This window comes from Tupaia chinensis, unplaced genomic scaffold (genome assembly GCF_000334495.1).
Source record: "Tupaia chinensis unplaced genomic scaffold, TupChi_1.0 Scaffold000515_1, whole genome shotgun sequence".
Lineage (NCBI taxonomy): Eukaryota > Metazoa > Chordata > Mammalia > Scandentia > Tupaiidae > Tupaia > Tupaia belangeri.
In genome coordinates, this window is record NW_006160028.1 from 6,799,964 (window position 1) to 6,824,564 (window position 24,601).

Consider the following 24,601-nt stretch of genomic DNA (forward strand, 5'->3'; position numbering starts at 1 on the left):
CACCGCAATCCCTTCTCCTCTACTCTCCTCTCGGGATCTTGGGCACGCACGCACATGCACCCAGTGTGTTTAAGCTGCCTGGTCCAGGACTCAAACCACGGTCGACTACATAGGAGTCCAGTAACATAGCCATTACACTAACTGCTGGTACCAGATTTTTTATTTATTTATTTATTTTTTTTTAAGATGCCATTGGGTGCATGCACTTGCTGGAGAGAGACAGACAGAGAGAGGGAAAGTGAAAATCACCCCTTCAGGGTGGATGGCCATAATATAATCCCTTCTCCATTCTCCTCTTGGAATTTTGGGCATGAGTTTTATGATGCTGGGTCTACAACTTGAACCGTGATCAGCCATGTGGGAATTCAGTGTTGTAACCACTGTGGCACCTCCTGGCCCTGAAAGTTTTGTTTTTTAAGTGGAACTTTAGAGAGATTTTTGTTATAGGGCACATGTACTCGCCAGAGAGACAGAAAGTGAGAAATCACCCCCCAGAGGGGAGGCTATAACACAATTCCTTCTCCTCTTTTCTTCTCTTAGGATCTTGGGCACACATGCAAATGTACCCGGTGTGAGTTTTAAGCCACTGGGCTCCAGGACTTGAATCACAGTTGGCTGTGTGGGAGTCCAGCAGTATAACTGCTGCACTACCTGCTGGTTCCTTAAATGTATTTATTTATTTATTTATTTATTTATTTATTTATTTTGAGAGATTTTCACTGTAGGGCGCGTGCGCTCGCCAGACAGACAGAGACAGACATAGAGACAGAAAGCGAGAAATCACCCCCCCCAGGGGGGATGGTCACACCGCAATCCCTTCTCCTCCATTCTCCTCTCGGGATCTTGGGCACGCACGCACACGCGCCCGGCATGAGTTTTAAGCCACCGGGTCCGGGATACGAACCGTGGTCGACTATGTGGGAGTCCAGCGACATAGCCATTACGCTAACTGCTGGTTCCCTTAAATGTATTTTTTAATGGGACTTCTTTCAGATTATTTCAAGATTCATCCATGTTGTTATGTGTTTCAATAGTTAATTCCTTTCATTGCTGAATAGTATTTCTTTGTATGTATATAACACATTTGGTTATGAAGATATTAGATTGTCGGAAAGTCATGACACATTTTTGCATATAAAAACAGAATAAATATATCATGATTTTCCCAACGACCCAATATTTATACCCAAAATGTGCAGTATCCTTTGAATAACCAACCACTTGTCAGTTGTTATACATGAACATGTAGTATGTATTCATTTGTTATTGGGTTGTCAGGAAAGTCATACTGCATTTTTGCATAGAAAAACACAGAAAAAATACGTCATGACTTTTCCGACTACCCAATATATATGGTTTCCAGATATTGTAATGAATAGGATCAGGTCTTCACCTGACATCAAAGCACAATACTTTTTTTTTTTTTTAAAGAATGATTTTATTTGACTGCCTGCCTGCCTGCCTGCCTGCCTGCCTTCCTTCCTTCCTTCCTTCCTTCCTTTTCATTTGACCAGAAAGGAACAGAGTGATCGAGTGAGGGTCGGGGTGGGGGGGCGAGAAAGCAAGTTACCTGGTCCAGGATTCAAACCATGCTTGGCCATGTGGGAGTCCAGCACCCCAACCACCACACCACCTGCCAGACCCCAAAGCACAATACTTTCACAAGCTTTAATGTCTCCTAATTTTGAAGCAGAAAGGAGCATTAATTGTCTTTAATCCCGAATCGCAAAGTACTTTTATTTTTGATTTATCAGTACCATTTTGAATAGTCAGTCTAGTGATTTTTCCCCCCATTTTTACATTACCTGTTTCTTTCTGTTCACCTTTCCATACACATCTACTTTCAATACTTGTCAGCTTGAAAACTACACAAAGCAAATTGTGGTACGTAACTATAAAAAAATAAGGGTACTGTCAAACATACTCTTAGGATACTGGGATGGTCCAAGTTCTTGTCACAAAAGATTGCTAATAAAGTTCTTGTTAAATGACTGAGTTTATGAAAATTCTACATTTCTCCTTTGTCCTTAGCTGTTCACTCATCTATTCTTGAATTTGAGAAAATTTATTTAGAATATTGTCATCTGAAGACTTGCAGTCTCTGATTTCACTGACATCATTAATCTGATATCTGATGTAGTCAAATTTACCATCATTAATCTGTAGTGTTACTCTATTTTCATTCATCTTTTAAAAAAAAAAACGTTTATTTCATGAGCAAGAGAGACAGAGTAGTAGAGACATACAGCACTCCCCACAGGTTTTTTTTTTTTTTTTTTTAAAGGAGAGAGATTTTTTTGCCATCAGGTCCATGTACTCTCCAGAGATAGAGAAAGTCAGAGAGAGAGAAAGCGAGAAATCACCCCCCACCCCAGGGGAATGGCCATGCTGCAGTTTCTTTTCCTCCAATCTCCTCTCGTGATTTTGGGCACCCACGCACACGCACATGCACCCACACCCGCACCTGGTGTGAGTTTCAAGCCTTTGGGTCCGGGACTTGAACTATGGTCAGTAATGTGAGAATCCAGCAACATAACCATTATGCCATCTACTGGTCTCCCATCAGGCCCCAACAGGGTCTTGACATAGTAATTTATCCCCAGCTTCTGCCATCCCTGATCATGAGCATGGACATGGTTGGCATACTCATTGAGATCTCCAGTTGCAAATCCAAAATCTTCCCCAGTTAGCTTTGAAAAGGGTCTTGTTTTACTGCCACACCTTATGTCTGGCTCTTCATTCATCTTTTGATTAGCTAGTAGTTGTCAAATGTCTTTCGTGGTCAGTTTTCTTATCTTTGTTGTCCTGGGTGGTGTGCAGAAGGATTTACCCTTAACTACTATCTCTAAAGGGCCTGCATATAAGGTTGCTTCAGAATTGGTGTCTGGGAACTTAAATTTCAGCAAGATTCCCACCATTAACTGATAAAAGTGATTCACTATGCCGAAGCCATTCATGCAAGTAATATGGTTTATGCCATACACTGCCTTCTGTGAGTCTGGAATTTTGGGACATGCCAGGTAGAGGCTGCCTATATGACCAGCCTGTAATGAAAACTCTAGACTTTGAATCTCTAACATTTTTTTCTGGATGGCAGTGTTCTACATGTGTTGTCACAACTGGGAGAATTAAGGGAACCCTGTGTGACTCCATTGGAAGCGGACTCTGGAAGCTTGCTCATAGTTGGCTCAACTTCACCCCGTGTGCCTTTTCTCTTTGTTGATTTTTTGTTTTGTTTTGTATCCTTTAGCCGCAGTAAATCATACCTGTGAATATAACTCAGTCTTCTAAGCCCTACTAGCAAATCAGTGAACCTGGGAGAGTAATCTTGGGGCCCTGTCATACAGGCAGAAAGTTAAAAATTCTGAATTCTCAACTGTATTCAGTGAAAGTTAAAAAACAGAACAAAAAAACTACCAAGTTGGTGTATGAAGTATGATAGAACAGTGGTGACTTATTTCAAGATCAGATGAATTTTATTAGTAAATTTTCTCTTCATTACATGGAAGACCTTAAGAAAATAACAAACATGGAAAAGCAGTTGTTATAAGAAGTTGAAATTGCTTTTAAAAAACATGTTTTAGGGGCCAGCAGATGGTGTTGCTGTTATGCCATTGGACTCCCACATGGCTGACCATGGTTCAAGTCCTGGACCTGGTGGCTTGAAACCGAGACTGAGCACGTGTGCGTGTATACTCAAGATCCTAGGAGGAGAAGGAATTGTAGCATGATTTCTCACTTTTCTTCTCACTGTCTGTCTCTCTCTGGTGAGCACACACGCCCTATGGCAAAAACTGCTTTAAAAATAAAACCAGTTTCATGCATGTGCATGCACACACACAAATTAACTCACACAAACTAGACTTAGGTTCATTTGGAGCCTGATGTTCTACTAAAGATTTAATAAAGAGCAATTTTTAATTATTTAAGTAAAAAATTTCTACATAACATGAAAAAATTAAAAGCACCCCACTTGCTTCCTTGGAAGTCCCCTGTTGGCTTTCCCTGTATCTCTTTCCATTCCTTTCATATTTTGTAATCATAATTCTGAATTTTGTGTTTAGTATTCTTGGCTTTTAAAAATGTGATTCCTAAACAATAAACAATTTTGTTTTTTCAGTATTTTTGAACCACTGGGTAGTGAATGACATGATTGTCTATTTCATTTGCACCCTCTTCTTTTGGTTTGATTTTCTTTCCCTTACTGATTTGTAGAAGATATTTTAAACACACACATACACATACATGCACATACTCTAGATAACTAATGTCTTCTTGGTTGTAATTAGACATTCACTCTTTCATTTTATGGCTTAAGAGTTTTTAGTCCAGCCCTTAGTATCATGTAGTAATTTTTTCTTTTTTTTTACTTAATTTTTTTTTCTTTCTTTTGGTATGGAGTGCATGTGCTTGCTTGCCAGGGGAGACAGAGAGATCACCTCTCCCCCCTTGGGGGATGGCTCTGTCACAGTCTTTTCTCCCCTATTCTCCTCTTGGGATTTTGGGTATGCGTGCATCTGAAATGTTTTTCAAGGGACTGAGTCTGTGACTCAAACCGCAGAGTCAGTCATGTGGGATTCAGTGCTTTAACCACCATGCCACCTGCTGGCCTCCATGTAATAATTTTAATGTCATATTACCTGTCTTTTCTGTTTAGGTTTACATAGTCCATGTTTGCTTTGAGTATCTTCCATAGCTTGAAGTCAAAAAAATATTCTCCTGGGAACCAGCAGTTAGCGTAATGGCTATGTCGCTGGACTCCCACGTAGTCGACCGCGGTTCTTGTCCCGGACCCAGTGGCTTAAAACTCATGCCGGGCGCATGTGCGTGCGTGCCCAAGATCCCGAGAGGAGAATGGAGGAGAAGGGATTGCGGCGTGACCATCCCCTCTGGAGGGTGATTTCTCGCTTTCTGTCTCTATGTCTCTCTCTGTCTGGCGAGCACACGCGCCCTACAGTGAAAATCTCTCCAAAAAAAAATATGTATATTCTCCTGTATTGTTTTCTAAAAGTTTTATGGATTTAACTTTCACATGGAAGTTTTTAATCTGCCTGAAGTTATTTTTTGTTTTGGTATGATACACGAGTCACTTTTAATTTTTTCTAATGGATACTCAGTTGAATTGTCCCAATCTCATTCATTGACAGATTGTTTCCTTTCTTCCAGTATGACTCATACTGCCATGAATTCCCATGTATGAGTGTTTCTGAGCTTGCTTTTGTCACTCATTCATTTGTCTCCCCAGTGCCCATACACATTATCTTAATTACTAAAGCCTTATGATAATACCAGTTCTCTAATTGCTTATTTATAAATTATTTTGTATTTTCTGTAAAAATGGTAATATTGGGGTCAGCAGGTGGCATGGTGGTTAAGCGCACTGGACTCCCACATGGCCGACTGTGCTTCGAGTCTCGAACCTAGTGGCTTGCTTTCTCACTTTCCATCTCTCTCTCTCTCTCTCTCACTCTGTCCCTATCTGGTCAAATTAAAATAAAATAAAGTTAAATAAATAATTCTTTAAAAAAAGAAATGGTAATATCATCTGAATAAACAACTTTGTTACTATCACAAAAAGGAAATGCCTTGGGTTAAAGGTTATGTGTGTTTTACATTTTCATAGTGTTATCTCACTGACAAAGTTATCCTCATTTCTGTTTTCACTTACATTGAAGTTCTTGTTTTCCACACCTTCATGAAACTAATTCTTATTAGGTGCAGTTGTTTGGGTCCTCAGATGTATGTATTGGAAACTTAATCCTCAGTCTAACAGTGTTGGGAGGTGGGACCAAATAGGCAATTGGGTCATGAGGGAGCCCTCATGAATGGATTAATGTTGTTTTTGTTAGGGCAGGCTGTTATAAAAAGGAGTCTACCTTTCCTGCTTTCTCTGGTGTGCTCACTTGCCTTTCCACTATAGTATTTGGCAGCAAAAAGGCCCTTGCCAGATGTAGCCCTCAGACCTTGGACTTCCCAGTCTCCAGAACCATAAGCCAAGCTTAGTCATATGTCTCTTAATGACAGGGATGTTTGAGAAATGTGTTGTTAGGTAATTTTGCTCTTGGATGAACATGATATATTGTGCTTATGCAAACTTAGATATGTATAGCCTACTAATCACTAGGCTATGTGCTATAGTCTATTGTGACCATGGGGTGGGGGGCCGCTATTGTATGTGCAATCTGCCATTGACCCAAATGTTGTTATATGGTGTATCACTGTATTTTTTTGTCTCTTTACAAAGAATTATCCTGCCTGTGGTCCTCTGTTACAGCAGCAGAAAGTGGACTAAGGAATCAAGCATTTCAGCTTTTTGTTGATCTAATATACATAATTATGTCAGATAAAAGTAATGCGTCATTTAAAAAAAAAGGAATGACTGATTTAGGGACCAGCAAATGGCATGATGTTATGTTGCTGGACTCCCATATGGCCAACCAGGGTTCAAGTCCTAAACCCAGTGGTTTGAAACTCACATTGGGCACTTATGCATGTGTGCCCAAGAGGAGAATGGAGAAGGGATTGCAGTGTGATCATCCTTCCTGAGGGGGTATGTGTGTGATTTCTCACTTTCCCAGTCACTCTCTTTGTCTCTCATCTTTCTCTGGTGAGTGCATGCACCCTAAGGCAAAAACCTCTTTTAAAAAAATTATTGATTTAATTCTATTTATTGTCATTATTATTATCTTTAAATTTGGTGTATGGCACATGTGCTCATGGAGAGAGGGGAAAGTAAGAAAGCAAGCCACCAGGTCTTGGGCTTGAACTGTGTCAGCCATGTGGGAGGGAGTACACTATCTTAATCACCATGCTACCTGCTGGTCCAAATACATCATTGTTTTAATATGCTTTTCTTTTCTTTCCTTCTCTTCTCTTCTCTTCTCTTTTTTTTCTTTTCTTTTCTTTTCTTTGTTTCTTTTTTAAATTAAGTTTTTGCCTTAGCGTGTGTACTCACCAGAGAATGACAGAGAAAGGGTGAACGAGAAATCTCCTGTGCCACAGGTGGGGGATAGGGGTGGGCAGAGGCGATGGCTACACCACAGTCCCTTCTCTGTTCTCCTCTTGGGATTTTGGGCAGGCACACACACGTGCCTGACATAATTTTCAAGCTGCCGAGTCCTGGGCTTGAACCACCGTCATCCATGTGGAAGTCCATTGCCTTAATCACCATGCCGCCTGCTGGCCCCTTGGTGTGCATTACTTTATGAGTAAGAAAGTGAACATCTTTTCATTATTTATTGGCTGATGGTATTATTTTTAAAATGAACTGTTCATGTCTGTCATTTTTTTTAAAACTGATTTGTAAGACTTTATTATATTAATATGTTAAAATACTGCCCCTTTTATAATATAATTGGGGTCTCCTCCTCACCCCCAAAGTGGTCATAAATTTATTTTTTACATGGTGATACTGAAGTTATAAACTTTACATATTTAATTTTTAGTCTTTTTTTCCTGGATATTATTCTTACTTGGACTTGACCTTTCTTAATGTTTGAACAGATTTTTGTTTAAGAAAGTACTTGTTTAAGCTTTTGTATTTAAGTCTGTCATCTAACATGCTAAAAAAATTCTTTTTATGCCATAGGCATTCTGACTTGTTTACCAGACATTTAAAAAATAATCAGTTATTCCCCAACTGATTTAAAATATTATTAAGTTCATAATTTATTTTGTTCTGTTGTTGGATTCTGTGTTTTGTTTTTCTTTGAGCTACTACCAAGCTTTTAATTATTGAGGCCTTTTAATGCTTCTCTATACTCGCTAGAACTAGTTGCCTCTCATAAACTTAATTCAGAATTGCGTTGGTGCTCTTTTTTCAGGTGATGATTGTTAATACCCTGTCAAGCACTCTTACCCAGTCAAATAAAAGTTGCACTTATGTTTAGATTGTGAAAAAACATTTTTAGGTATCATCTTCTTGGAAAACACAAACTATTAAAATATTAGGGCTTTATCCAAGAAAGATGATTTATTCAGTGTTCTTTTATTCCCTTTAGTAACATTTTAAAGTTTTCCTCCTAGAGATTGAGCCCTTTATTTGTTTATTTTAAAACATTTATTTGTTCATTTATCTATTTTTTTGTTGTGATTTTTAAGCTGCTGGATCCAGGACTCGAACCGTGGTTCTCCATATGGGAATCTAGCACCTTAACCACCACATCATATGTTGACCCCCATGAACCCTTTAAATTAAATTCAAGTTCTCATTTGTCTCTGAGGGAATGGGGTCTTTTTTAAAAAGATTCACAGATATTTACTATTTCACTTAATCATTTTTAGTGAGGTATAAATTATATTCAGTAAACCCCGAAATGTGCAATTTGATTAGCTTTGACAGCTGCAAACCCTTGTGAAGCTACTACTCAGTGAAGGTACAGAATATTCAGAATATTCTGTTTAATCCTAGAAAATTCTTTGTGCTCCTTTGTATTTGATTTCAAAATATTTAGCTCTTCAGTTTCTGCCAGATACCACTAATCTGCTGTTAACACTATAAATTATCATACATTTTTAAAAAATTCTATAAATGGAATCATACAAGATATATTTATGTCTGACTTTCAAAAACTAATGATGTGTTTGGGGGAGCCAGCAGTTAGCGTAATGACTATGTCACTGGACTCCCACGTAGTTGACCGCGGTTCGCGTCCCGGACCCGGTGGCTTAAAACTCACGCCGGGCGCATGTACGTGCGTGCCCAAGATCCCGAGAAGAGAATGGAGGAGAAGGGATTGCAGCATGACCATCCCCCCTGGGGGGAGATTTCTCGCTTTCTGTCTCTATGTCTCTCTCTGTCTGTCTGGCGAGCGCACACGCCCTATAGCAAAAACCTCTCCAAAAAAAAAAAAAAAAAAAAAGACAAAAACTAATGATGTGTTTGAGACTCATTAAGGTGGTGGTTTGGTTTTGTTTAATTTGCAGTAGGGCATGTGCTTTCACCAGAGAGAGGGAGAGGAGAGAGAGAAAAAGCAAGAAAATGAGAAAGTACCCTTTGGGGGATGGCCATGCCACAGTCACTTCTCCTTTGTTCTCTCCTCTTGGGGATTTGGGCACACGTGCACAGGCACCTGGCACGTTTTCTAAGCCACTGGATCCAGGACTCAAACCACTCTGTCGACCATGTGTTGTCCAGTCACCTTGACCACCACACCACAGGCCGGCTCAGTGGTGGCTGCTTTTATTGGTGCTTTTTCTCTTTTTATTATAGTTGTATGTGTATTCCAGTCTGTATATGTGTTACATTTCATTTATTCATGTCTGTTGGGCATTAGAGTTGTTAACAGCTTTTCGCTATTGTGAATAAAGGTGGCATAAGTCTTCATGTGCAAGTTTTTGTGTGGACGTAGTTTTATTTCTCTTTGACAATTATCTAATGGTTACTATATCTTACATATCTTAGAAGCATATGAGAGTCTCTGTTGCCCCACATCCTCCAATACTTGTCTTTACCCCCAAAAAAGTATATATATGTGTACACACACACACATACCACACACACACACACACACACATATATATATTATGGTTAAATAATACCATTCACCATTTTAGTGAATATGAAGTAGTGTCATTGTGGCACTATTTTGCATTTCCTGTAACTTGTGATATTGAGCATTTTTTTCGTTTTTGACAATAGTCCGTCTTCCTTTATAAAGTATTATGGGTTGAATTCCACTTCTCCCCCCACAATGGTACAGAATCCTAACACTCAGTATTTCCCAATGTGATCTTATTTGGAGAAAGTCTTGACAGAGGTGATCAAGTTAAGATGATGTAACTGGGGTTAACACTAATTCAGTGTAAACTGCTGTGTTTATAAAAAGGGAAAATTTGAACAAACAGAGATGCATAAGCCAGAATGCCATGGGAAGATGAAGGCAGAGGTGGGGGTGGCACATCCATCAGTCAGGGACTGCAAAGATTGCCACCAAGCCAAGAGAGGCACCAAACAGATTCTCCCTCAGAGCCTTCAGAACTCTAAGATACCTCGATCTAGCCTTCTAGCTGTAAAGTTGAGACAATGTATTTCTGTTTAAGCAACCTGGTAAGTGGTCCTTTAACATAATAGCCCTATCAGACTAACACAGCAAGTTTGTTCCTTATTTAATATACAACAAAATTGTATTGCTTATGTTACTAGTGAATTAGAAAAAAAAAGATTTGCATGTTCACATATGAATCCCTAGTGAGATACACTTACTGCAAATAGTTTATTACATCCCGTAGCTTGCCCTTTGCTTTTCTTAGTGATAACTTACGAAGAATGAAAGCTTTAATAAAGCACACTTCATTAAAACTTCAGTTGTTGAGCTTTTTGTGTTCTGTGTGATAAGTTTTTTTCCTACTCTAGGTTCATAAAACCTTTTCCTTACATTATTATTCTAAAGGTTTTATAGTTTAAGGTTGTTTTGTTTTAATACAGGGGGTGTGCACTCGTCAGGAAAGGGGGAGAGAGAAAATGGGAAGGCACAGTCCTATGGGAAGGGGTGGGCACGCTGTATTCCCTTCTTTCAGCTTTGTTCTTTAAAAAATTTGGTTCAGCTGGAACCAGCAGATGGCGTAATGGTTATGTCGCTAGACTCCCATGTAGTCCACCCCAGTTCAATTCTCGGACTTGTCAACGTAACTTAAAACTCACACTGGGTGCATGTGCATACATGCCCCAAATCCTCAGAGAATCGAGGAGAAGGGATTGTGGTGTGGTCATGCCCCCAGGGGGTTATTTTTCAGTTTCTGTCCCTCTAAAGAGTGCACATGCCCTATAGCAGAAGCCTCTCTTAAAAAAATTTTTTTTTGTTCAGCTGGTCTAGGTCATTTCAGCATTTTAGAATCACTTTATTAGTTCCTATAAAAAGTGTGCTGAAATTATTGGGGTTGTATTTAATCTTTAGATCATTTGAAGAAAATGAACATCCGAATATTGTTGAGTCCTCTAATCCACAAATTTATGATGTTCTTTTTTTTGGGGGGGGGGGTTTGCTATAGGGCGCATGTGCTCGCCAGACAGAGAGAGACAGAGAGACAGAAAGCGAGAAATCACCCCCCAGGGGGGATGGCCATGCCGCAATCCCCTGTGGTCAGCCATGTGGGAATCCAGTGCCTTAACCACTGTACCGCCTGCTAGTCCCAGGAAGAACATAGTTTTAAAAATAGCACATGCTTCCTCATAGCATGGACTGCTTGCTCATGGACTCAAATAGCTCTGGTTCCTCTTTTTATTTTAGAGAGAGGTTTTTGCTATTGGGCGTGTGTGCTCACTGGGGAGACAGAGAGAGACAGAAAGGGAGAAATCACTCCCCAGAGGGGATGGCCACGCTACAATCCCTTCTCTGCTCTTTTCTCGGGATCTTGGGGGCACGCACACACACATGCCTGGTGTGAGTTTAAGTCACCGGATCCAGGACTTGAACCGTGGTTGACCACATGGGAGTCCAGCGACATAGCCATTATGCCAACTGCTCCACCCACACACACCCTTTTTAAGGTTTTTTCATTGGGTATGTGTACTCACCAGAAAGAAAGAGGGGGAATGTGAGAAATCACCCCCAGAGGAATGGCCATGCCATAATCCCTTCTCCTCTATCCTCTTGGGATTTGGGGTACGCATGTACGCCTGGTGTGATTTTCAAGCCGCCAGGTCCAGGACTCAGACCAGGGTTGGACCACATTGGAGTCCAGTACCTTAACCGCCATGCCACCTGCTAACCCCTCTTTTTTTTTTTTTTTTTTGAGAAAGATTTTTGCTATAGGGCATGTGCACTGACCAGAAAGACAGAGACAGGCAGAATGCAAGAACTCACCCCCTAGGGGAGTTGGCCACACTGCAATTCCTTCTTCTCCATTCTCCTTTGGGATCTTGGGCACACACGCATACGCACGCAGCGTGTTTAAGCCACCGGGTCCGGGACTCGAACTGTGGTCGACTACATGGGAGTCCAGCGACATAAGCATTACAATAACTGCCGGTCCCCTAGCTCCTCTTTTTAAGTTGAAAAAGCACCTTAAGCCTTTTTTGTTAAATTTATTACTATTTATCTTTTTTTGAAATTTTTTGTTAGTGTAATTTAAAAACACTTTTAGCTTTCAAGGAATAATTTTTGGCATAAAAATATAATTTTAGATTGACTGACATTTTGTTCCATAACTGTACTAAAGTCAGTTGTTGTTTCAGTAGTCTTGTAAACACTTTGGGATTTCCAGGGTAAACAATGTCATTTGCAAATAGAGATGGTTTTACTTCTTTTTTATTTGCCTTCTGGTTATGGTTAGGCTCTCCAGAATAATAAATTCAGGTAAGGCAAGTGAGCATCTATTTGACTTTGTTAATATTATTCTTTGTTACTTATTTCACTGATTTCTGCCTTTATTTTTCCTCTTCTCTTTAGATTTACTTAGTCATCTTGTAGCTTCTTGAGGTGGATCCTTAGGTCACTCATTTAAACTTATATTTCAAATGTAAGCTTTTCTTTTTTCTTTTTTTTTAAATTTGCTGTAGGACATGTATGCTCACTGGAGAGAAAAGTGAGAAATCACTCCCCGGGGGGATGGCCATGCAGCAGTCCCTTCTCCTCCATTCTCCTCTTGGGATTTTAGGCACACACACACACATCCATTGTATTTTCCATGCATTCAGTCATGTGGGATCCAGCCTCCTTTATGAACAGACCATCTGGCTGGCCCAGCACTTCCTATTTCTAAACATGGAAACCTTTCTCATCTTTTTATTGCTTATGGTACTCTAATTTCAATAAAAGAATTTTTTTGACAAATCCATTGTTAATAAGTTAAATGATGAAAGTTTTTTTTTTTAATAAACAGTGCTATATTTTAAAAAGTTTTATCTATTTCTTCTGTGAGCAAGAGAGACAGAGAGACTGCATCCCAGTAGGGTCTTTATGCTGCAATCTACTCTGAACCTCAGCCAGCCCTGAATCGTAGGCTTGTGTGTGCCAAGCATATTCAAGGAGGTCTTTGGACTTGAACCCAGGACCTTGTTACGTGGACCAGCCTCGCCAAGTATTGTATTTATCATTGTAGCACCATAACCAGCTGGACCCAAATGATGCTGTAATTAGTTACTACCTACATATATATTCATTGTAGACATAGGAAATATTTTTTAATAGGAGAAATTCTTAAAAACAGAATTAATGGGTCAGAGGATGTATGTATTTGTAATTTGAACAAATGCTGTAAAATTGCCTTTCATAGAACCATTGGGTCATCGGAAGTCATGACACATTTTTGCATAGAAAAATACATCATGACTTTTTCGATGACCCAGTAATATCAATATATATACCCTTCAAAAATATGTTTGCGTGAATGCCTATTCTCTCCATGCCCTCGTCAGTATAGTGTGTCACCAAACTTGGATGTTTGGCAGTCTAATAATATGAGGAGTAGTATCTCAGTGTAGTTTTAATTCACATGTGCTTTCTTGGGAGTAAGGAAAGCATCGTTGTACATGTGTAAGGAATATTTTATTTCTTTTCTCTAAAGTGTGTGCCATGCTTAAGAGAAAAGGCTGGAGGCCTGGAGGTCTTCTATCTAATTTATACTGTTAAATTAGCTCTTTATGGGACCAGCAGTTGGTGCAATGGCTGTGTCACTGGACTCCCATGTAATTGACCGCAGTTTGAGTCCCAGACCCAGTGGTTTAAACTCCCACCGGGCTTGTGTGTGCGCGTTCCCAAGATCCCTAGAGGAGAATAGAGGAGAAGGGATTGTGGTGTGGCCATTCCCCCTGGGGGGTGATTTCTCGCTTTCTGTCTCTCTCTTTCTGGCGAGCGCATGCGCCCTATAGCAAAAAAATACTCCCTCCTCCCCCCAAAAAAAAAAATTAGCTCTTTATGTGTGTATGTTAAATTAGCTCTTTGGATTAAAATTATAAGTGATTTTTCCTGGTTTTTTAAAGTTTTTTGACTTCTGGTCAGATTTATTAGTTACTTTAAAAAATAGCTCATGGTTTTATGTTACAGTTGTATTGGTCTTTAAACTCTGTAGATAAAAAAATTTGTCTCAAAGAATTTTGTCATGTTATAGTTTCATTTAAAAAACTCTTTAAACTCACTTGGATATTTTATGTTATAGCTACCTATTTTTCCCTTGGCATTTATTGAGTAATCTCTCTTTATCCAATATAGTGGTTGGAAATATATAGCCTTTATCAAATAGTATTTAATTTTTATTAGGTCTCAGTTTTCTTTGTGTAACTGATTTTTCTGTTCATGTATCACTAACAGCATGTATTAGTCAGCAAGGTTTTATAGTAGGGTTGAAATTTGTTAAAGATAGTTCACACTCACAGCTCCTTGTTTGTAGACTTTCTACTTTGATTCTTTCTGAGTTCTTAAATGAAATTTAGTTACCTCTTCTAATACCTAAACATAGCAATAAATGAATAAATTTTGGTTGGCCTTTTTGTTGGCATTATGTTAAATATAAATACATAGATAAATTTTGGGAGCGAGATGATAAATCTTTTACTTGATTGTTTCTACCAAGAATGTCATCTGTTTGCTTTCCATTTGGTAAAGTTGGGTGTTTGGATATCCCAATTTTTTTAATCTGGGTATTCAGTGTTTTTGTTTTTATTGCAAGTATGGCTTTTTATTTTATTATATCATCTAATTGATTGTTATTACTTATTATTAAAACAGGATTCAGCAGACTTTTCTGTTGTGGACCATCCGTTTCTCAAGTTTACTGCTATATTTCAAAAGCAGACTGAAAACAGCTACAAAGGGGAACCAGCAGTTCGCGTAATGGCTATGCTGCTGGACTCCCACGTAGTCGACCGCGGTGCGCGTCCTGGACCCGGTGGCTTAAAACTCATGCCGGACGCATGTGGGGGCATGCCCCCAAGATCCCGAGAGGAGAATGGAGGAGAAGGGATTGTGGCATGACCATCAGCCCTTGGGGGTGATTTCTCGCTTGCTGTCTCTCTGTCTGTCTGGGGAGCGCATGCGCCCTACAACAAAAACCTCTTAAAAAAAAAAAAAAAAAAGCTACAAAGCAGCTCTAAAGAACCCATAAGTTGGGGCCAGCAGATGGCATAGACGTTAGATCACTGAACTTCCACATGGCCAACCATGGCTCTAGTCCCGGACCCGTGGCTTGAAAATCACACCAGGATCATGTGCATGCATGCCCCAGATCCCGGGAAGAAAATGGAGAAAAAGGGATTGCAGTGGGGGAGGGGAGTTGGTGATTTCTCACTTTCCCTCTCCTGGCCTCTTTCTCTCTTCTGCAATTGCAAGTGCCCTAAGTCCAAAACCTCTTTTAAAAAAATCCATAAATTATGAATGAGTGTGTCTGTGCTCCAGTACAGCTCCATTTACAAAAACTGGTAGCAACTGGTCATTTCTGACAGTAGTCCAACAGTTTACAGATCCCTGGTTTAAATGAAGCCTACTGATTTCTGTGCATTTATTTTCTGTCTGAATACTTTAACTGAGATCTCTGATTGTTTATGGCAGTTTTCTGAATTTCTCTTAGATTTCCTGGGTTTACCATTAGATCATTTGTAAATATAATTTCATTCTCATCTAATTTCCTTTTTATCTTTTATATCTTCTGAACAATGTTAGTGATAGTTAAAATAGTGGTATTTTTCTTAACTTTTTTTTTTCTTTTTTTAAAAAATCAACAGGTTTTTTTTCCCCCCTTCATCATCATCTTCATCTTCCTCTACTACTATTTTCTGGGCAACTTTAGCAAGATCCTTTGTGCCATCAAAATTTAGGCTTATAGTCAGCTACGTCCTTCTCGTACCTTGCCTTGGCTATATAAGGCTACTTCTTGTCACTTGAGTTGTTCCACATCTCACCCAGCTTCTTTGCCTTGTGTCTAATCGAGATCCTGGTATATTTGGTCCTGGGCGAAATTCTGAATGGAACAGGTGGAATTCAGATGGTAGCCTTTTGAGGGCGTTAGGGTCTTTTTTTCTTGTTGCCTCCCTTAGCTGATCCTTAATCCTTCATTCTCGATCAGAGGATTAATGAGTCACCAATGTACACAATCCAGGTTGACAAGTCTACAGATGTTGACAGCAAGGCAGCAGTGCTTGTTTTTGTGATGTATTTTTTTAGGAATGTTGATGAGGTTATGTTATGCATACTTTTGTTGTCAACCAACACCACAGCAGAATTCAAGTTTTTAAATAACTAACTATCAGGAAAATGGAATTGATTGTTTTGTGTCAATATATGTATGCATGGACAGAGCAGGTGCCATGACTGGATGATATTCTGGTTTCACTACTCAGCTCATAAAAGTTGCTTCTTGGGGACGTGGTGGGGTGGTTAAGGTGCTTGACTCCCCACATGGCTGACCTCAGTTCGAGTCCCAGAATTGGCAGCTTGGAACTCTTACTGGGCACATGTGCATGTGTTGCCAAGATCCTGAGAAAAGAATGGAGGAGGGTATTGTGGCATACCATCCCCAAGGGGAGTCATTTCTTCCTTTCTGTCTCTCTGTCTTTCTCCAGCAAGTGGAGCGCCCTATAGCAAAAAAAAAAATCTCAAAAAAAAAAAAAATTGCTCCTTGAATGTGATTCTACGCATTGTGTCATCCGTAGAGAAATGCAGGCTAGCTGGAAAATGTTACCCGAGCTCAATATTCTGCAGGACATGATTAAAATTATCAACTATATTAAAGTACATGCCCTTTTAACTCATATCTGTTTATGCAGCTCTGTGAGAATTTGGACACAGCACATGCATCTTCTCTACCACAAAAGTGAGATGGCTTTCTAAAGGTAGATCACTAGCCAGAGTTTTTGAGTTATGAGAGCCACTCCAGAGACTCCTTTTATAAGAACAGTCATTACAGGCAGTACATTCCAATGACACATAATGGGTTCCATAACTTGCTTACTTGTATGATATGTTCAACCCACTCAGTGAATTCAGTCTATACTTTGGAGGACAATGACAATGGGGAAAATGACAACTGTGTTCAAATTGGCATAAAGTGGAATGGATTTGTGACCCATTTGTGAATAAGCCAGGTGAATTGACTTTGTGCTAGAAGAGGAGCAACTGTTAGAGATTGCAAATGACAGTGACCTTAAAATACATTTGAGACAACTTCAAATCTCTATATGTTCCAAATTAAAGTCAGGGCAGAATATCCTGTGATTGCCACAAGAGCACTGAAACCCAGCCCGCTTCTATTTCCAGCGTCCCATCTTTGTGAAGCAGAGTTTTCTGCACTCTACCAAAATGAGATTACAGTAGACCAGACATAGCAGATGTCACTGTCTCCCTTCATCCCCAGATGGGAGTTCCTGGTTGCTTTCAACTAGTTGCAAGGTCAGGCCTCCCACTCTGCATTATGGTGACTTGTATAATTATTCTATTTCTTTATATATTACAATGAAATTGTAATAGAAATAAAGTACACAATAAGTATAATAATGCTTGAATCACCCCCAAATAGCCCCCACTCAAGGTCTGTGGAAAAATTGTTCTTCCACAGAATAGTCCCTAGTGCTAGAGGTTGGGGACTGCTGCTCTAGAGCCTCCAAGATGGAAAGTTTTTTGTTTGTTTGTTTGGGTCTTTTTGAGATCTTTGCTCTAGGGTATGTACACTTGCTAGAGAGACAGAGGTAGTAGAAAGTGAGAAATCACCCCGAGGGGGGATGGCCAGGCTGCAGTCCCTTCTCTTCCATTCTCCTCTGGAGATTTTGGGAGAATCACACACACACACACACACACACACACACACACACACACACGCCGTGAGTTTAAGCCACCATGTCCAGGCTCGAACTGAAGCTGACTACCTGGGAGTCCAGCGACATAACCACTGTGCCATCTATTTATCCTCCAAGATGGAAGATTTTATTTTAGCCCAATAAACTGTGTTTTGGGCTATATTTTCAACTACACCACTGTAAAATAATAAATTTGTATTGTTTTAAGCTATTAGAATGTGATCCCTTGTTATAGCAGCCATAGAAAAATTTTCCTCCTGATTTTAATGAGTGTTTTTCACTTTAAATTGTGGTACAGGTTTTGGTTTGCTTTATAGTAGGAAACTATCCATCTATACCTAATTTAGTCTAAGGGATGATAATCTTGTCAGTTGCCAATAGACATTTAAGAGGAAATAGAGATTTATTCAGTTCATGGTTTGGGAGTCCAAGTTTGGAGGTTATATCTACTGTGGTTCTTGCTACATCAGCATGACAGAGGGCAGGAGCACACACTGTGTCCCACTCCGGTCTCATTTCCTCATTTCCTCTCCTTATAAACCTACTGAAAGTCCATAGTTGGATTAAGTTTCCTCTTAACACCGTCCCAATACAGCCAAATTCCAATATATGAATTTGGAGGGTACACACACTCAAATTTAGCAGATGGTAGTGGTTCTTTTTAATAATACATATTTGTTTATTATTTGGTAATCATTAATTTTTTTGTCTCTGAATCAGATCAATTATATGAAGAGATTTGTTGATATTTAACTATCCTGACATTTGTATTCTGCTTGAATTATATTATTTCAGTGTGCTTCCCATTTCTGTGTGCTAATATTTTATTTTTCTTTTCTGGGTACATGCACTCCCCGGAGAGAAATGGAGAGAAAGGGAGTGGAGGAAGTATCCCCCCATAGAGAATTGTCACACTTTGATCCCCTCTCCTCCACTTTCTTCCTCTGAAGATTTTGGGCCTGTACACACACACACCATCTGCTGGTCCCCCATTTGTATTTTTAAACAGTTACACTTCTTGTCTTAAAAATCTTTAGCATATTGGTTTAAAAAATGTCTAGTAAGTTGATACTGCCTTGTTTTAACTTCATAAGAATGCTTCTAGGAACCAGCAGTTGGCATAATGGCTATTATGGACTCCCATGTAGGTGACTGCGGTTCAAGTCCTATACCTGGTGGCTTAAATTCATGCCGGGTACGTGTGTGTGTGTGTGCGCGCGCGCCCAGGATCCTGAGAGGAAAATGGAGGAGAAGGGATTATGGCGTGGCCACCCTCCCTCAGGAGGTGATTTCTGTCTCTCTTTCTGGCAAATGCACACGCCCTATAGTAAAAAGCTCTCCCCCCAAAAAGAAAAAAGAATGCTTTTGTATTTTATCTTTAAATAGGATTAATTGGTGGATATTTTTTTAAGTATTTTTATTTCTATTGACAAATATAACCAAAATCTGTAAAAATATTTTAAAAGGCTTATTCATAGCAAAATTATAAGTGACCATAGCCCATGAACATGAACTCTGGTAATCCTGGGAAAGTGCATGAGGAGGTTAGGTATAGCACTCTTTTTGTTTATTGGGTCGTCAGAAAAGTTATGATGCATTTTTGCAGAGAACATAGAAAAAATATGTCATGACTTTTCGCACAACCCAGTAGGTCTGAGAGGAGATAAAAAGCAGAATTGTAAATCAACACATAAATTTTCATATTGGCCTGACCCAGAAAAATGAAACATCTGGAAGTGCGAGCTTATGGGTTAAGAAGGTTTTCTTAGGTTGGTAATTGTTTAAAAGCACAAGTGTTGGGACCAGCAGTTAGAGTAATGGCTATGTCACTGGACTCCCACGTAGTCGACCATGGTTCGCGTCTTGGACATGGTGGCTTAAACTCACGCCGGGCGTATGTGCGTGCGTGCCCAAGATCCCGAGAGGAGAATGGAGGAGAAGGGATTGCGGTGTGGCCATCCCCCCTGGGGGGTGATTTCTCGCTTTCTGTCTCTCTCTCTCTGTCTGTCTGTCGAGCGAGCGCACGTGCCCTATAGCAAAAACCTCTCAAAAAAAAAAAAAAAAAGCACAAGTGTTTGTCTCAAAAAAAAAAAAAAAAAAAGCACAAGTGTTTGTCTCAGAAAGACTCAGAATCAGAAAAGAATATGTAAGAATATGTGAGACTAATGCAGAGAAGGCGACTTTGCTATAGTTAGTGCTGTGCCAGAGTCAGGGTGTGAGGGGTATCTCTAAGTCACTGGGCAAAAAAAGCAGGAGGCTTTGGCAAAAGTAATTACTAACTGGATGACTTCCCAGCCCACTTGAGACAAATTTAGATTAAAGTGGTCAGTTTCAGTCTTCATTTACGTATTTCGAAGAGTTTCCTACCCCTACTCCATTATCAGGAGTGGGTCTAAAATTTTATGCATTTTATTCTTTGATCTGTTCATACAAACCATACATAGCATTTTCCATTTTCTTCAGAAATGCAAGGATTAGCTCTCACTTGACAGTCTAAATTCAGATAGAATACATTTACATTTATTGTGATTGCTCGTTTTTAACTTCTCCCATCTTATATTTATTACAGTTTTAATGCATATGTTTTAACTCTTCCTGTCTATTTGCTACTTTATACTAATTTCAGGGGGTTTTTAGTTTTGTTTGCATTTCAACTTTTTCTCCTAATGGTTTGTGTGGGTTTTTTTTCTGCCTTATATCGACATTTCCTCTTGAATGTTAATAAGCATTTAAAAGGCTGTGTTGTCAAAAATGTTATGACACATTTTTGCATAGAAAAAACACGTCCTGACTTTTCCGACAACCTAGTATTTATATCAACACCTGAGTTTTATTTGTCCACATACATACAAATGCCTACAATGTATACCCAGTACCTTAACTTTTTAAAAATTTTATTTAGCTTTATTTATATTATTATTATTTTCACATGAGTTTTGCCAGAGAAAGACAGAGAGAGAAAGAGAGAGAGAAGCCGCCAGGTCCGGGACTGGAACCGTGGTCGGCCATGTGGGAATTCCAGCACCTTAACCACCACCACACCACTTGCTGGCCCAACTTTTGTTGAAGTTTGGAAATTGGGTTTCAGATTGGTGTTTTTTCTGTTGTTGGTGGTTTGTCTTTCCATTCCTCAGCACTTATTAATCCTCATCTGTTTTAACTCAACACGTATTAATCCTCATCTGTTTTAAGAATTCATACCAAGTCTCACCACTGCTTTTATGTTAATATCGTATTGTTTTATTTATTTTTATTTTTTGAGAGGTTTTTGCTATAGGGCACATGCGCTCACCAGGAAGACAGAGAGACACAAAGAGACAGAAAGTGAGAAATCACCCCCCGGGTGGGGGTACAACCACACCACAATGCCTTTTCCTCCATTCTCCTCCCGGGATCTTGGGCATGCACGCACATGCGCCCGGCATGAGTTTAAGCCACTGGGTCCAGAACTCAAACCACAGTCGACTACAGGGGAGTCCAGCGACATAGCCATTAAGCCAACTGCTGGTCCCATCTTATTGTTTTTCTTAAAATGAAGTATGTTAGACTGTGGAATGTATATAAAATATTTTTTATTTCTGAAAGAAAAAGTATTTATAGGTTGAGGAGTAGATAGGGAGATATCTACACACTAATAATAATAATAATAGATCATCGGGAAAGTCATGATGCATTTTTGCATAGAAAAATATATCATGACTTTCCCATATACCTAATATATTTCTTAAGCTTTTTGATATTAAGAAGGCTGTCCAATAAGATACACATTTTTGGGTCTTAATTTCTGTCATTTTAACTTTTATAATGAATTCAGGGGTTAGCATCATTTTCATAATCAAAAACTAATTGTGCATAAAGAAAGATAACTGGGCATTGTCTAACAGTGGTGAAGTGGTAACACAGTCACATTCTAAAATGAAAAGGTTTCCAAGTCACACTAGTGAGTAATTAAAATAACTAGTATTATTAACCAAGATTCAGGACAGCAGAAGATTTTCTACCAAGGATAGACAACATTTAGAAAATGTTAACAACAACAAAAAGAGGCAGGGGGTAGGCCAGTACGTGGGTGGTAGTTAAGATGCCTGGATCAAGTCCTGGACCTGGCGTCTTGAAGAACACTCTGGTGTGTGCTTGTGTGCCTAAAAATAATCCCATGAGGAGAATGGAGACGAATTACAGGATGGCCATCCCCCTGGGGGGTGATTTCTCACTCTCCATCTCTCTGTCTCCCTCCAGTGAGCTCATGCAATCTATGACAAAGCCTTAAAAAAAATTCTAGATATACACTGAGGTCGAGGTCAACCTTTAAATAGTTAGAAATACAGACGGATATTGCTATGCAGTATAATGGTAAACCTGCAAGCTGCTTGGAAATGTTTTCTCAAATATGTATAATAATTCACTATTATATTATAGAATATACCTTTGGTAGCTGTATGTTGCTATATTCAGTTTTCTTAAAGATACAAGTGTAAGGAAACTTGGAAAATAACCGATGATCACTGGCTAGAGATACCACAATTTGAGCTTCAAAAAGGGTATTTCCAGGTGCAACGGATTTAGACCAGTCAAATGTATGTAATTCATGCATTTATAGTGAAATAATTTTACATTAAAATATTCACATACTATAAAATTTATTCTTTTTAAAAATGTTATTATATTTATTTCATGAGAGCATATGTACATGTGCACACATAGACACAGAAATTTTCCCCAGCCCTCCAGCTAGTTAGGATGTTAGGTATGCGTGCACATGTGCCCGTTGTGTTTCATGTCATCTTGGAAACTCATGGTTAGTCGTGTGGCTGCCATCTCTGTGAACGTGTACACTAACGTCTGTGCTACCAAGCCTGGGCCCATATGCTTTTAACGTGGACAGCTCTGGGTACAAAGCTATGTAATTACCACCACTAACATTCTCGTTACCCCAGAAAGGAATTCCATAACCGCTACTAATTGTACCCATTTCTCCTTCTTCTCAGCCATTGGCAAATAGTATTCTGTTTTCTTGGTATGGTTCTATCTATGCCTATTCATACCATTTCATATAAATGGAATTATGTAATCCGGTGCAATTCATACTTGGCTTCTTTCACCAACCATAATATTGGGTTGTTGGTAAAGGCATGACATGTTTTTCTATGCAAAAATACTTAATGGCCCAATATTTTCAAGGTCCCATGTTGTAACATGTATCACTATGTCCTTCTTTATTATGTTTAGATGCTACTCCATTGTATGTATATCTCACTTTTCATTTATCCTTTCATGAAGTAATGTACATTTGAGCTGTTTCCACTTTGGAGCTGATATGAATAGCACTTTGTTTAAGTTTTTGTATGGTTGGATGTTTTCAGGATTTGTTTTGGTTTTGGTTTGTGTTTGTTTGTTTTGTTGTTTTGTTTTTGCATATATACCTAGGAGTACAATTGCTAGGTCATAAGGTAATACTGTATAACCTTTTGTGAAACTTTTCCAGAACACATGTATCATTTTACAGTACCATCAGTGATATATGGAAATTCTTATTTTTTCACATTCTCACCAACACATATTATGTCAGTCTTTTTTATTACAGCCTATAAGTTTACTATTATATGTGTACGCCTTTTTTGAATATCCCTTTATGTTTGCTGATTTTAAAAAATTGTTAAGAGCAGCTTATACTAGCTAATAATCCCTTGTTTATTGTGCCTTTTCTCCCCCATTTTCCTATTGTGCCTTTTCTTTACTGGTAGGTTTATATGGGAGTAGTGGGAAAGAAATAAATTAAAACAATTTTTTCTTTCTTTTTTTTTGAGAGGTTTTTGCTATAGTGCGCGTGCGCTCGCCAGACAGACAGAGAGAGACAGAGAGACAGAAAGCGAGAAATCACCACCCCCCAGGGGGGATAGCCACACCGCAATCCCTTCTCCTCCATTCTCCTCTCAGGATCTTGAGCACGCACGCACACGCGCCCGGTGTGAGTTTTAAGCCACCAGGTCCGGGACGTGAACCACGGTTGACTACATGGGAGTCCAGTGACATAGCCATTACGCTAACTACTGGTCCCAACAATTTTTTTCTTTTTGTGAATCAAAAAGAATAATTTGGCTGATTAACTTTGGCTTTTCATGTTAGCATCACCTAAACAGTATGTTGTAGGATACATGGTCCAGTTATATTTGGTAAGAAGTAGACAAGTTGTGTGGTATTCAGGCATCTTTTTCAGCTAACTTTGAATTTTTTGTAAAAGTCAAATAAAATCATTTTATTAAATTATAGGCATTACTTCTTAAATGGAATCTTATTTCGCAGTTTTCATATTGTTAAAGTTTGAGTGTTTTGCTTTTCAGGATTTCTTCATGTTTAATAGCTTATGTTTATTTTTGCCTTTTTTAACTTTGTAGAAATACCGGTATCAGGATGAAGATACGCCTCCTCAAGAGCACATTTCCCCACAAATCACTAATGAGGTGATAGGTCCAGAATTGGTTCATGTCTCAGAGAAGAACCTGTCAGAGATTGAGAATGTTCATGGATTTGTTTCTCATTCTCATATTTCACCAATAAAGGTAGGATCATCGTTTATGTTATTGCTATGGATTACATAGAGATTGCACATCTCTAATCTGAAAATTTGAAATCCGAAATGCTCTAAAATTGGAATCTTTTTGAAAGCCAGCATGACACAAGTAGAAAATTCTTCACCTGACCTCATGTGACAGGTCACAGTGAAAATGCTCCAATATGGAAATATTGTAAAGAGCCAGCCCATGGCATGATGGTGAAGGCAGCTGGATCCCACGTGCCTGACTGCATGGTTTGAGTATTGGACCCAGAGGCTTGGAAGATATGCCTGACACGTGTACGTGCGTGTCCAAAATCTCA

The 24,601-nt window shown here is 39.2% G+C and overlaps 1 protein-coding gene across 1 annotated transcript in view; it reads left to right on the plus strand.

Moving 5' to 3' along the window:
* DLG1 (discs large MAGUK scaffold protein 1) overlaps window positions 1-24,601 on the plus strand; it is a 331,865-nt gene that overhangs the window by 101,370 nt on the left and 205,894 nt on the right. Inside the window, exon 5 of the mRNA XM_006156759.3 lies at window positions 24,121-24,285. Coding sequence (XP_006156821.1) covers window positions 24,121-24,285 — 165 coding nt within the window. The remainder of the gene's footprint in view (window positions 1-24,120; window positions 24,286-24,601) is intronic.